This window comes from Taurulus bubalis (genome assembly GCF_910589615.1).
Source record: "Taurulus bubalis genome assembly, chromosome: 14".
NCBI lineage: Eukaryota > Metazoa > Chordata > Actinopteri > Perciformes > Cottidae > Taurulus > Taurulus bubalis.
This window is the reverse complement of record NC_136602.1, coordinates 14,384,335-14,398,082: the sequence shown is the minus strand read 5'-3', so window position 1 is coordinate 14,398,082 and position 13,748 is coordinate 14,384,335. Positions and strand designations below refer to the sequence as shown.

Below are 13,748 nucleotides of genomic sequence, written 5' to 3'. Positions count from 1 at the left end.
TTTATTTAAATTAATTAAATATAGGTCTGCAGTGCAGCTGCTTTTTGGTAATTACTTAGGTAGCCTATCAAGTGAATCTTATCATATTGTATAGTTCAAATATAAAAACTCAAGTATATTATATTCGGATAAACTTTACAATATCCTTGTTTGACCGTGGGAACAGCAGAAAAAAAAATCTCACCAAAAGGTCCAATTAGTAGATGCTCTAGAGCTTTTGATTATCACAAGTCCTTACATTGTCCATAATAATGGAAATATAAATTTCATGACAACTGAGTAAACCACATACTGAGGAAGATCATGTGATACGATCAAAAGCTTCAAAATAGCTGATAAATGGATCATGAGATGGAATTGTTTTGTCAATGAATATGTAGTAGTATTATTTTTTAGTCTTTGCATAAATATGGTGCCTTCTGGACCAGTTTATTTGGTTTCTAATTTAGCATTTTTAATCTTTTCAATATGCTATGACCAGATTCATGTTGGTCCATTTCATACTAATATCTGTCAAACTTCCAGTTCAAATCCTGTGCCTGATGTTTCTGTTTTTGATATATCAAATGTCCTAAACTATCATTCCTAACAACTGAAACATACTAAACCAACAGTGATGTTTATCTTATATTAAAATAATAGTTGGGAGATATGCTTGTACACTGTCTTGCTGAGGGTTTGATGATAGGATCAATACCACTCTCGTGTCTCATGAAATCAAGCTACAGGACAACCAGCAGCTGGTTAGCTTAGCTTAGCATAAAGACTGGAAACATGGAGAAACAGCTAGCCTGGTTATGTCCAAAGGCTGTAGCCTCAAATTTAGCGTACAAATATAAGAGCGGTATGAATCTTCTCATTTAGCTCTTGGCAAGAAAGCTAACAAGCATATTTCCCAAAATGATGAACTATTCTTTTAACATTTTGCTAAAACAGTTACTTTACCATATTAACATGTTTTTAATGTGAAAACATAAAGTCCTCACAAGAGAATTGTTTTGTTGAAAAAGAAGGTTGTGGAGATTGAACTATTTATTCCTTTGTGTTCCTTATGTTTATGTTATTTACTTCTTCACTAAACCATTGCCAGGGGCCAACACAGTAAATGCTGGTATAGAAAACAATGGTACAAGGATGTTTGAATGATGAACTCTGTAAAACTGCTACTCTCAGTGGAGCACTGCTGAACTCCTCTACCATGCTGAATCAATATAATGAGGTGTTGTCTGGCTTTAACCACTGAATGAGCATGACATGATGTTCAAATGTATAGATGACCTAGATGCATGTTCACTGCAGCAGAAATTATTGTTCAATTCTTAATAATTCATAGAATTGTATCTGCCTGATAAATATGATTCGGAGATATCTGCCGATAAGAGAAAACCTGCTCAACCTGCATAAGCCGTATCTACTCAGAACTGTATTTATAGTTAAATTATTTCCAGCTACATGCCATCCCTGTTGCAGTTCCTCTTTTGTACAAGGTGAAGGTAATAGGGTTTATATATTTAAGGGCTGGATTAGCATTTAATAAGATCCCAATTGGAAAAGGCCAGGGAAGCGTATGTAATTACTTATTACGTACATTTTTATAGACTGTTAAAATAAATATATATATATATATATATAAATATTTTCAGAAATGTGGGGTAAATCTGGGTTGACATGTTGTGACTCATGCTTTACTCCCTGTAACTCATTAAAAAAAAACACAGATTGTAAACCTACTTGTTGTCTTTCATTGAAAATTATGTAATTGCTAGAAATAATGTAGCTTGTGTAGACAGACAACATCTGTACAGCAGAAGAGTTGAGAGCTCACTAAGCCTTATAATATTTTTCCATGTAATGTTTGTGTAAACATGTATTAGCCATGGTAGAGGTCTGGTTGCAATAAAGCTCAGTTGTCTAATGTTAACACGCTAAGATGGTTAAGCGTCATTGTGAGCATGTTAGCACGATTAGCATTTAGCTCAAAGCGCCACATGGCCTCTTGTCTGGTTTTTGAATTTGAATAAGTGTGTTAGAAGGCATATTGTTAAAAGTCAAAGCTGGCTCTAATAAACAAGATATACTATAACGGCAACTATGCTGTGTGTATTAGTTTACTGCAACTTATTTACATCAGAAAATTACACTATGTGATGTGAAACATGGGTTTGGGTTTTAAAGTATATTCCAACTTTAACCATTAGAGATGATGCAGTAAAATACAATTGTTTTAGAATTTTGTTATCTTCAAATGTTGTTGGTAATAAACACAGCCAATATAATATAGGTTATCTGTAGTGAAGGAAAATGTTAGAAGCGAATATTTCTTTTCAAATTCAAGCATTTGGGATTTTCAGACGTTTTAGACAGTTTTCCCCAAAACACTGATGTGTTCTGTTTCCTATTTCTACTTTATTTTATTCCCTTCTAGGTCCACTAACAAGTGCTCTCAGTGGATTGAGATATTCTTAAAAGTGTTTTTGTGTTTCCTCAGTCCTGATATCAGCACCCAGCTCGTTGTGAGCTTTTGTTATGAAGGAATGTTTGGCATGCTCGATTATAAAAGTCCAATCTTGACTGTACACTTAAATAATTGAACCTGACGTGGATCAGTTGTGTGTTGCTGCGCTTATTGTGTGAAAGAAAGCAAGAAACAAGAAACTTATTTTCCTCAAGATATTCTTAGAAATCCTCTCCTTTCCTGACAGCCACTTTGACTAAGCCTACTCCCCTGTCAGTCCTTTCCACTTCAGAGGTAACACTCTCCCACTGCGACCTCCTCCTCAGCAGGGTGTGCAGACTGCTTTGCTGTGTGTGTGACACAGCTCGCATTTGACAGGAGTACAGAGCGACTGTTTGTGAGCTTTTGTGGCATGTCTGCTGGCCAGCCACTATGCAAACAATGCCTTACTCACAGATTTTTCAGAGGCAATGGCCTGAGGGAGAGAGAGAGGGTGGGGCGATTGTGTTGAGGTTCTCCCCTGAAAACAGCGGTATAGTAAGCGTGTGTGTTTACTCATTTCTATGATGTGATTAAAAAGTGTCTCTTCAGGAGTTTATAGATCAGGCTTCAGGACCAAAGGGTTATCGGTTCACTGCCAGAATAAATCTGGTTCATCAATACAAAGTGAGAAGGCAGCACCCTTCTCAATTTCACCACCCATATTTATTCTCCTCCCTCATTACCACCACTGTGTGGCCCTTGAGCAAGGCCCTTAACACCAACAGCTCCAGTGGAGGCGCTTAATGACCAGCCTGATCTGACTGTGGTAGTATTGGGCATCTTCCAGGTGTGAAATAAATGTGGAAATGAGTATGTTTAGAGGTGCTGGTGGGGACATTTTGTTACCTTCGAAACAGAGGCAGGCTAGCAGTTTCCCCCGTTCCAAGTCTTTATGCTAAGCTAAGCTTACCAGAAGCTGGTTGTAGCTTCATATTGAATTTACAGGCAGAGTAGAGGAGACGCAGTTATTAGTACAGACAATAAATCCTCTAAAGGGCTTTATTTTTGCAAAACACAACCACATTTTTTCATAATTTTTATGTGAATGTGAATGAACGTAAAAAAAGTGATCAGAATTTATCAATATTTTGACTCACCCGACTCACCCAAAAAAGAGCAGAATAAAACCACTCTGAAGATGGTTTTGGGGGATACCTATACTTAATCTTTTTATTTGGATTTATTTTGAATTTGCACTAATATCCTGATAGCTTCCCTACACCTCAAAGCAATATGAATATCAACATGTGTATTTGTTATAAAACTAGAGCCTAAAGGCTTTAAAATTAGACGTTATGTGCAAATCAACTCAAATTTACATCTAAAATTAAACAAAATTAAGTTTTGAATTGCCCTTTTTAGTTTTTTATTTGTATTGTCTGATTTGAGAGCAGAAATAGATATTTTTGCCATTTTAATTATGAATTTGTGATAGAAGTCATTCCTTGAGAATAGTTGTTTTAAACCCAACTATAGTAAAGTCAACAAAGCAGAAATCTTTTTAGCCTAATCCAACACAACTTTCACATGTATTTCCCCCCCTGCAAATCCTGTTTGATCTGTCCGCACTCAGTTTTCCCAGAACATGTAATGTGTGGATTATTCCTGTGTCCTCAGCAAGACAAATAATGCAAGTCGAAGTCTCCAAATCACATCTGCACATCTTTTCCGTGATGTTGCGTAATAGGACCTCTATAATTCTACTGATGGATCATATGTCCTATAGCCACAAGTGTGCATTACATGCTTAAGAATTGTTCGATACACATCACTACCCTGAGGCTGATGTTTTCATTCAATTTAAACAAATCAAACTATAAGAGCATATTCTGTTCACCACTGTTTATTTGAGGGAGAAAGTGCACCATGAAACAAACACCGTAAGAACATTCATTGCTTGGAGCAGGTGGGAAAGGTTGCTAATTATTTTAGCTCTCAGCAGATTATCAGAATTTCTGAAATCAGAAAATGAGTTGTATTCCATCATGTAAACCTGAAACATAAAGTGTCTGCAAGTAGGAAGCATGAGGGTTCATATGTCAAGACGGTAATCCAGCTGCAACACAATTTAAACAAGCTGAGGAGGATGCATTTTCTTTAAATGGTGGATGACCTCCTGCTGTGGTCTTTGTGGGATCATGTGCAGGTTATCCGCCATCTTAAAGAGGCTGTCCGGAGAAAGCAGTGTAACTCTTCACACGCGCAAAGAAGAAGGGTGTGTACATGCTGTCCAGGTCAAACGCCGTGATAACGGTTTCCCCGGTCGGCCTGAAAACACAATTAAGGTCAATTTGGTGAAAACAAATAGGGTATTTTGTTCTTCTCTTTTCCACTACTTTCTAACTTGTGTCTCTTACTTGTACGTGATGTGGCAGGAGTGGTGGATCCACACCATCTTGCTGAAACTCTGACGCCCCCCAGAGCACAGATGCAGTCCCACGTGAAAGCTGTGCTCAGCCTCTGGAGGCGGGTTCCGCCTGCAGAACCGATTCCTTTGAAACTCGGTCGCTTTCTGTCAACAAATAACACAGTTTACAAGTTTTACTTTTAACATTCTTGGATATTTTGAATTTACAGTGCAAGTGAGCATTCATGCGTCACTCAGTTTGACATTACTAGTTAGGTAGAAGTGCAAACATTTGAATTTCTTAGCCTCAACTCTACTGAGTAAAATACTTGTTTATTCTGTTAGCACCTCCTTATGTATGTTAGGTTCAATAATAAAATGTAGTAAATACATAAATCCACCCCACACGAGATATGACTCTTTAAAAGTTAGTTGTCTCTAATCTGCAGTAACCTGCAAAGCACTACATATATGTATTGCCATGTATTTACAGTACAAATGCATGATGAGAATATTGTACAGTATCACAAGTTCAGCTTTTGGATCATTCATGTAGAGGCTCAAAAGAACGTCTACATTTTCTGAAAAAATAATGTCACATTTATAAAAAATAATTTAAAAAAATTACTGTTTTTATAACAAATGTCACATTATTTTAAATAGCAATGATGAGTAATCTGTAAAGTATGAACATTTTAAAAAGCCTAACACAGGTGCAAGTATGTAAAACATGTAAAGTTACAATGAGTCTTTTATTTCATTTACTTAATTTGTATTTTATTTACCCATTGGTTAACTTTGCTTAAAATAATTTTTTTAAGTGTCCAATCAAATGTTCTCATTTCAGATCTAGCTTAAAAGATATGGAGAGCTGTGGGACTATCACACTCTTTGTGTATGTAATCAGACTATTAAATGTGTAGGCCAATCTGTAACTGCATCTAGATACATGTCAGTAACTGAAAGGTATTTCTCTCCATAAGCTGGAGATACAGACAAGTTGTCCGTTCCAACTCAGTGGGCATCTCAGTTTTCTTATTACCCATAACTTTCACCACACTTCTGCTGTGGGAGATATTTGCAAATGCATGTGGCGATTTGTCTGTACCGCTCTGTGATTCAGTAGCAATACAGTCTACATCTAATAGTTATTAACATTTACAAATTGTATTACGCACACAAGGATTGAGATACAGTTACACAACTTTTCACACAAATTTATAAAATAGTTTTGCTCCAATAATGGCCCCATAGGCTGCTTTGTTAAAATGTCACTTTACACAAAAGCACATCTGCACAATGGCCACTAAGTCTTTCCTACTCATCCCCCAAATGTATTCTCACCTCCTTTTTCTTACAAACAACAGCAAAAACTTTGGTTTGATTGTCTGTCTCCTGTGACAGACGGAAATGACCGAGCAGAACAGAATCCATTCTGAAAAATTAAACAAAATTCAACAATCGTGAAAAGTGCTGCCTCACAGTGAAATCATTCTTCCATGTTCTGACATCCACTCTAGCGGAATTGGTATGAAACAGAGACGGTATGAAACAGAGGTGTACCTGATGTTCTTAGTACGCAAGCGAGGAACCACTAGCAGAGGGTCTTCAGGGGTAGTCACCATGACGACGTGGCCGTCAGAGAAGAACCGGAGGTACCTGTGATAACAATCGGATCTGTGACATCCACACAACTCACAATCAAAAGATGATCGTTAAAGTCGAACATCTACCTGTAGTACTCAACGTGGTGCCAAGCTCTGTAAAACCCATCCAGCGATTCCTCTCCTTGACGGATGTATGACGTCTTGCTGATATAAACACCTGTGAAAAAACAAAAGTTGAACATCCAGTAAATCATCTTCATTGGATGTTCAGTGCAGTAATAGAAACATAATTCACCGCTACATTGGCCAGTATTAACTTTTTAGATGCAAAATCAAGATTGGTCCAATGTTATTTTCACCCATAATATTTAGCCAAATGGCTATTTAAAGAAGAAGAATAGGAAGAAGAAGAAGAAGAAGAAGAAGAAGAAGAGCATGAAGAGGGGAGCAGTGTGCTGCCGTGAGGCAACTGGGGGTTCAGTGTCTTGCTCAAGGGAGGAGACTTGGGATCGAACCGTGAACCTTGGGGTCACAGGACGACCATGCTACCCATGAGCCACATCCGCCCCCATTGAGCCATTTGGCTTGGGAACTGGTGTTTTGTAGATATAACTATTATCCTTAAATTGGCTTCTTTGACTTTTTTTTATTATAAAATCATTATGATATCCTTGTATTGAGGAGAATCCTATAACCACACTATATTTGGGTTTTTCCCTGTACTGAAACTGAAAAATAAACACGTAATTACCATCGTAACGCACACGAGGTCTTTGCAGGAACATCTCCCTCCAGGAATTGAAGGGAGTGAGTTTGGTGCAGTTCCGTCCCCAAACTCTTAAACAGGCCAAATGCCAAATCTCAGGGTCCCTGGAGAGAGATGGATAAAAAATAAAAAGATTGAGTGACCCTATAACCATGCACATAGAAATGAAGAAGCAAGCTGTTAAAAAACAAGCTGTCACACATCTAATCTGCCATGACAGAGGGTCTGACCTTGCACAGATGTAAAACCCACGGCAAACCGAAGAGAGCTGCTCCAGGGCTCGCATGTCCAGATCACTCGACACAACCCAGCGAAAGATGTACATCAGGATTTCACGTGGCAAGGCTGCAGTAAAAAAAAGAAGAACATTTAATAAAAATACATGCATAAATACAAGTTGATAATGACCTGAGACGTGTTTACAATCTAAAAATAAATACAGATTTTACCAGAAATGTGCATCTGAGTCAAATCCAACTCAGGAGTGCAGATCTTTGGAAAAGAGCTTTCCAGAGTGAGCTCCTCCTCAAAGTAGGCAAGTAGATCCTCGATTTCACCATCAGCATTATTGTCCACACTGCAATAAAACACGTGTTCAGTTTTAGACGCGAGAGTCTCTCATGCAAGCCTGCACATCATTCACCTTTCAAACTCAGCAGGTTTTTGTTTTAATGGTTCAGCACACATTAGCAATCCCGGCTCCATGACGCTACATAAATGCACAACATACATAAATTGGAAGGTTTAAGCTAAAAGTCGAGACGAAATAAAAAATGTCTTTTTGTGCTGTCTTATTGTGCTATTTACCAATATAGACAACTCTTCTAACTGATCACGTTACAGATGCGTCTCTAACTTCAGTGTCACTGGGACTTTAAAGGTGCCGTGTGTAGGATTTGGCGGCATCTATTGAAGAGGTTGCAGATTGCAACTAACTGAATTTCTCCCATATGCCAAGCGTGTTGGAGAGCTACGCGAGCAGATACTAGAAAGTGAAAATGCAAATGCCCCTATCCAGAGCCAGTATTTGGTTTGTCTGTTCTGGGCTCCTGTAGAAACATGGCAGACTCTGTGAGGAGGACCCGCTCTGTATGTAGATATAAATGTCTCATTCTAAGCCAATGAAAACACAATGATTTTTATTTTCAGGTGATTATACAGAAAAGAAAATTGTTGGTATTATAGTCAATTTCTGCTAATATATCTCCCGAAATGTAACACACTGTTCCTTTAAGATGAAAAACACATTCAAATGAGATCTACATTTTTTTTTAAACAGACCTTTCACACCATATTGAAACATTGCAAAATTAGATTTTTAATAATATATATATATAAAATAAATCAAAGCAGCTTACTAGTTTCCTCCCACTCGGTCAGCATCAGGAGGACGGCTGTAGTTGATTTTAAACTCAATGTCAGGCACAAGCTGCATAGCCATGCGATAGAACTTGATTGCTGCAAGTAAAGAAATACATCTGATGATACATTAACAAGAATATTAAATTGAAGTACTCAAGCAATGCAATCTGTCTTTGTTTCTGATTTTGAAGTCACAAAACTATATGGGTGGATGAAACGTGACATCTGAACTGTTTCATCACATGATTGAGTAAGAAATGCATGCAGTATCAAAACAACTCTGATATAATGTAGCATTTTATATAAGCTTACTGGAAAAATGTAATACATTTCGGTTAGTCTCGAAAGAAGAATTGTTTTGTGACATTTCATCCTTTCACTGGTGAGTTTGATCACCATTCATCCGACATACGTACCCTCATAGACGGCTCCATTCTGCTCCTCCTGAACAGCTCTCAAGAACAGCTCGGTGGCCTGAAGGAAGAAGGAAGAAGACTCACATCGATCATTCAACAGCAGTGTGGAGTTCAGTGAAAGCCCTCTGCAATACATCAAAGTACATGAAATCATTTCATAACTTACTTTCTCCTCTCGGATAATATCTTGTGTCCTCCTCAGACCTTTAGCTCGCAGCAGCCGGCCACTTGCTCCAGAGCTCAGTTTGAGTTCAGACATCCACTGCGCTCTGAACGTATTGAGCTCCAGCTGCAATACAATAAAATGATTATTAAGGGCCAAAAAAAGTCCCGGGCTTCTGTGTTCTGAATCCCCCGTGAAAGGATTTCTCAAAAACTATTTCTGAATAGTCTGAAATCGTGGACAACATCAAAGGTGATTCTTTATTCTAACATACAAGGTTTCTTGTGCTACTTGAATATCATGACTTGGCTCAGTATTCTGTAAAATATGTAGTATGTGGTATCAATATGCATGGATTTTGGTTTACACTTACAACAGTGGTGTAAGCCCATGCAAATCCAATGTTGGAAAACAGTAAGACAAGTGCAGCTTGGGTTTAGAGTACATGTATTTATGTACTAATACATCCTATACTTGCACTGCACCTGATGGATTTGTGAGACACTTTCGCTTTATGAGATTTTTGAACTTTCATTCAAACTTGAGTGAGTGGAGCTCGCTGGCTTTACAAGGCAGCACCATGTTGACAGTGTAGTGGAACAGAAACAAACACTAAGATGAGAGTTAAATAAGAAAACTGCCAAGCAAAGAAAAAATGCTCTCACGTCCTGAAGGGATAAGAGATTGTAGCAGTTGGAATTAATACCAGCAATAATTTAGAAATGAGAAAATAACATGTTAATCGTCATCTACTGTATGTATGTCTATATAAGATTCCTCACATGAAGGTTTGGGTCATCTGAACCTTCATCTTCATCCTCAATCGTACTTCCGATATCTTCATTTTCTTCAGCCTGTACAAAGAAGAAGTTAAGTTTTACTTAAATCCATCAATAGCCGGTTGTTTGTCCTGAAAACATACTGTGATTGTGGATTGTTCAGCTTTTGGGTGTGCGGTCTTGCAGAGCACGGTGACATCAACCTGAACTACAAAGTAAAGCAGACTTTTCTAATGTATAGCAGAACCGTGTGGAGAAATTAGGGAGACTGACTTTGGTCATGGTTTTCTTGTGTTAGTTAGATACGTTGCAACTGCAATTACTGCCTGTGTTTTATTCTTTATATAGTGTGCACTTAACAGACTGCCTTTTTTATTGAGGTTATTGGTAAATACAGTAAATAAACAAACGTTTTTAGAATAATTTGTGTAATTCTTTAAGGTAAAATGCAACATATTTGCAGCTTCTAAAATGTAAATATTTGCTGTTTTAGGACTAGATAACAAAATATATGTATAAATGTTGACGAGAAAGTAGTAAGAAATTGCTGGACAGAAATGTAGAGCTCGGTTTGAGGCCAATTAGAAACAGTTACAGAGTTTGTCCACCAGAGAGCGCTGATGAGGACGAAAAGGATCCGTCTTGAGATTGTTTATGTTTTGAAAACTGGCTCAATGACATACTTCCGGACTGTTCTTCAGGCAAAACAAGCAATTCAACTCATATGCATTGTGGAATCGTCATAATCAGTTCTCACTATAATCTAACATTTTATGAGGTACATTATTGATGAATTAACTGTAAAAACAACAAAGAGAGTAATCAATACGCAGCTCTTGAAGGAGCTTCCCCTACATTGAACAACATCTGTGCAGCGAACACAACTCAGGCAAACTATTCTAACTTCACTACACACTTAAACGTGCTGTATGTATTAGCTGTACTACACATGTGTTTCTGCTTTTACAAAGTTTGAACTGTTGCATTGCTTCAAACACACGGTGCTAGTTGTGGAAAATAAAGACAACGACCACATGGATAATACTCATCGCCGTGTTGTCTGGACTGGACTTAATCTATTTTAAGTAATAAAGCTCGCGAGCAGCACGCGACTGACCACGCCCCCCATGAAAGTTCAGCTAAGCTAAGATCACACCGATAATTAATCTGTAACCATCTCAAGTGCGTCGTGATCATTTAAAAAAAACAGGTTATTGTTTGGTAACAAGTTAATGGTTATTATTGGTCAACAAGTGAAGCCCCGAACACGTCAAGCAGAACAACAACCGAGCATGACGTCACGGCTAATGGTATCCGTGCGACGTTAGCCTCGTTAGCTCGCTGGCTAGCTGGCTAACACGTTTCTCTCCGGATATCTAGTAAAAGCACGGGCACCCACCATGACAGCGTGGCTAGTAGGCGTCCTTTTTGTTTGTTTTGTTTGTATCGTCACACGCGGTTCAACACGGGCGTTTACAGTTCACGGTCGGAGAAGCGGACGACACAACGAACATATTTACGAGCTCGCAGGAACGCAGCCATTCCGCTGAGTGTCCCGGAGCTCCAGTGACAGGAAGTCAGCAAGTGTGGCGAAGTTAGGAAGAGACGGAGGAGCAGGTTGGTCATAGGTAGGGAGGGCGAGACTAGAGACGTGTTCATGCATTAATACGTGCATTCATATACGGGAATACACGGTGAAATAAGTCAACAATGAATGTTAGACTTGATCAATAAAAAAATGGATGAATAAATAGAAGCGAGAATGACAACTTTAATTGAAGTGTAATTGAATTGTCATGATTATTGAGACCATAAACAAAGGAAGCATGCGAGGTATCAAGTAAGAACGTTTAACAAATGTACCAATGTTGATTCAGACACATGAGACTGACAGGAAGGCGTTAAAACTAAATAAATTATAGCGAAAACACACCTGCACCACAGGAACACACACACACTCTGGAAGAGGCCCCCAGGCCCTTCACAATATCATGTTTCTGCAACCTTCAAATACTTCCCCATCTGGTATATTGGGTCAAGGAACTTTCCAAGAAGGTTATTTCTGTATAACCTTTTTATAACCTATTGGGAACGATCTCTGGAGATTCATAGAAGGTTATAATTGTAAAGCTGAAGTGGAGTATATAAAAGTGGGGCTGCAACCAACAACTATTACCATTATGGATTCAGAGCTACCAACTCTCACGGTTTCGCCGTGTGCCACACGCTTTTGCATGTTTTCACACGCACTCAAGCCACACAACCAATTTCTCACGGCAAAAAAAAATCAGATTTTGGGCCGAGGCGCGTACGTTCCTTTTCTAACTCCCGACGATAGATGGCGCTAAGGAGCGCATCTGTAAACCTATTCGCTGCATAGACATCCTATTTACCCCAAAGAGTCCCGAAGTTAGCAACAGAAGAAGATTTTCAAACAGACACAACCGCGGGAGAAACTCAAGAGCAGCAGAGACCAAGGCAGACCTGGGCATCTTACGGCCCGCGGGCTCTCCCAGTCTGGCCCGCGCGAGGTCAATCAAAAATGAAAAATAAATAAATAAGGTGCACGCCATGAATGCAATACAAACTGCACTGCTTTTACTTTGAAGGCGCGCGCGCTTATGCAGCCTCACTACGGGCAGTGTTGCCGACTTGGAGACTGAAGTGAAAGCGTATTGATCTGCAGTTTCTGTCGCGAGACCCCCCCTCCCAAGCAGCCTCGCGCTGCAGTCTCCGCCTCCAGATTGAAAATTAATCGCGCATAGCCGCCGTGGATCTGACCTGCGGTCTGATCCACTATGACAGAGTACTTTAAGTCAGGATCTTCACTCTTCTCTCAAAGAGGAGAACGTTCCTCACATGAGGAAAGATGCTCAGAAGATGTTGGTTCTCTTTGGATCTACCTACATGAGAACAAACATTCTAGTGATGAAGTTCAACAGATCAGATCCTCTCTCTGATACCTGTCAGCTGTCCTTCATCTCCACCTCCTTCAACCAGACGTCATGCTCTTGTTCAAGCAACACAGACTGGACTTTTCTCACTGAGTAAGAACAACTGAACTGGAAACCATCAAAAACACTTATTGCTTTTGTTTAAAGTTAATAAATGGCTGGTCTTTAACATACATATTTAATGTACGGTTTACATTTTTGTTAACTTATTTTGATAGCCTTATTGTAACATGTATTCTTACCAGTAGCAGCTCAAAACATTATAATTTACAGTTTTTTAATAAAGTAATAACATTCATATTGAGTTAATTGAATTAAATTCAGACTATTGGTTCGGCCCTCCACAACGGTCCAAATTTCTCATGTGGCCCCTTGGGAAAATGAATTGCCCACCCCTGGACTAAGGTATGTTAATGACATGTGGTTCCCAAGCGCTCTTTGGTGACGTGGTTGATTACGTTACTGTCATCTGTCCATCATCGTATAAAGCCCGCCCTGACAATTTGATTGGTCCGAACAATTTTTGATTTTGGATCATTTCTCCCCAACGGAGCAGTGCCAGACCGAACTTCCAGACCTCAAATGTTGAGGGCGGGCTAAGTTCGGCTGGTACCAGGCTACATCTTTAGCATACCACCCAAAAATCCACTAGAATGCATGAAATAACATCTACTTCAACCAAAATGTCCTGGGGGTGGACCATCAGCTATGTCTTTGCTTCACAGAATGTAACCAATGTTGTCCATCTCCAGTAGGCTGCCCCTATCAACGACTTTAGGCCCCACAAACCACCAAAATGCAGGGTACAACATGGGTACAACGCCAAATTAATTCAAGTTTCCTGATATTTGAGCCAC

General features: G+C 39.1%; 1 protein-coding gene across 1 annotated transcript; it reads right to left on the bottom strand.

Moving 5' to 3' along the window:
* Positions 1-4,330: 4,330 nt before the first annotated feature.
* fbxo9 (F-box protein 9) lies at positions 4,331-11,484 on the bottom strand. The gene is made up of 13 exons (XM_079229356.1): positions 11,337-11,484; positions 9,941-10,012; positions 9,162-9,284; positions 8,996-9,053; positions 8,576-8,675; positions 7,667-7,794; positions 7,448-7,562; positions 7,203-7,321; positions 6,578-6,668; positions 6,408-6,503; positions 6,189-6,279; positions 4,855-5,009; positions 4,331-4,765 (listed from the first exon to the last, which is right to left on the bottom strand). The coding sequence occupies exons 1-13, from the start codon at positions 11,337-11,339 to the stop codon at positions 4,657-4,659; spliced, it is 1,260 nt and encodes a 419-aa protein (XP_079085482.1). The 5' UTR covers positions 11,340-11,484; the 3' UTR covers positions 4,331-4,656.
* Between the last annotated feature and the right edge of the window lie 2,264 nt (positions 11,485-13,748).

Coding starts and splice junctions, on each gene's coding strand:
- fbxo9 (XM_079229356.1), bottom strand. Junction 6,504..6,577: donor CACCACGTTGAGTACTACAG/GTAGATGTTCGA, acceptor TTGTTATCACAG/GTACCTCCGGTTCTTCTCTG. Junction 6,280..6,407: donor TTGCGTACTAAGAACATCAG/GTACACCTCTGT, acceptor TTAATTTTTCAG/AATGGATTCTGTTCTGCTCG.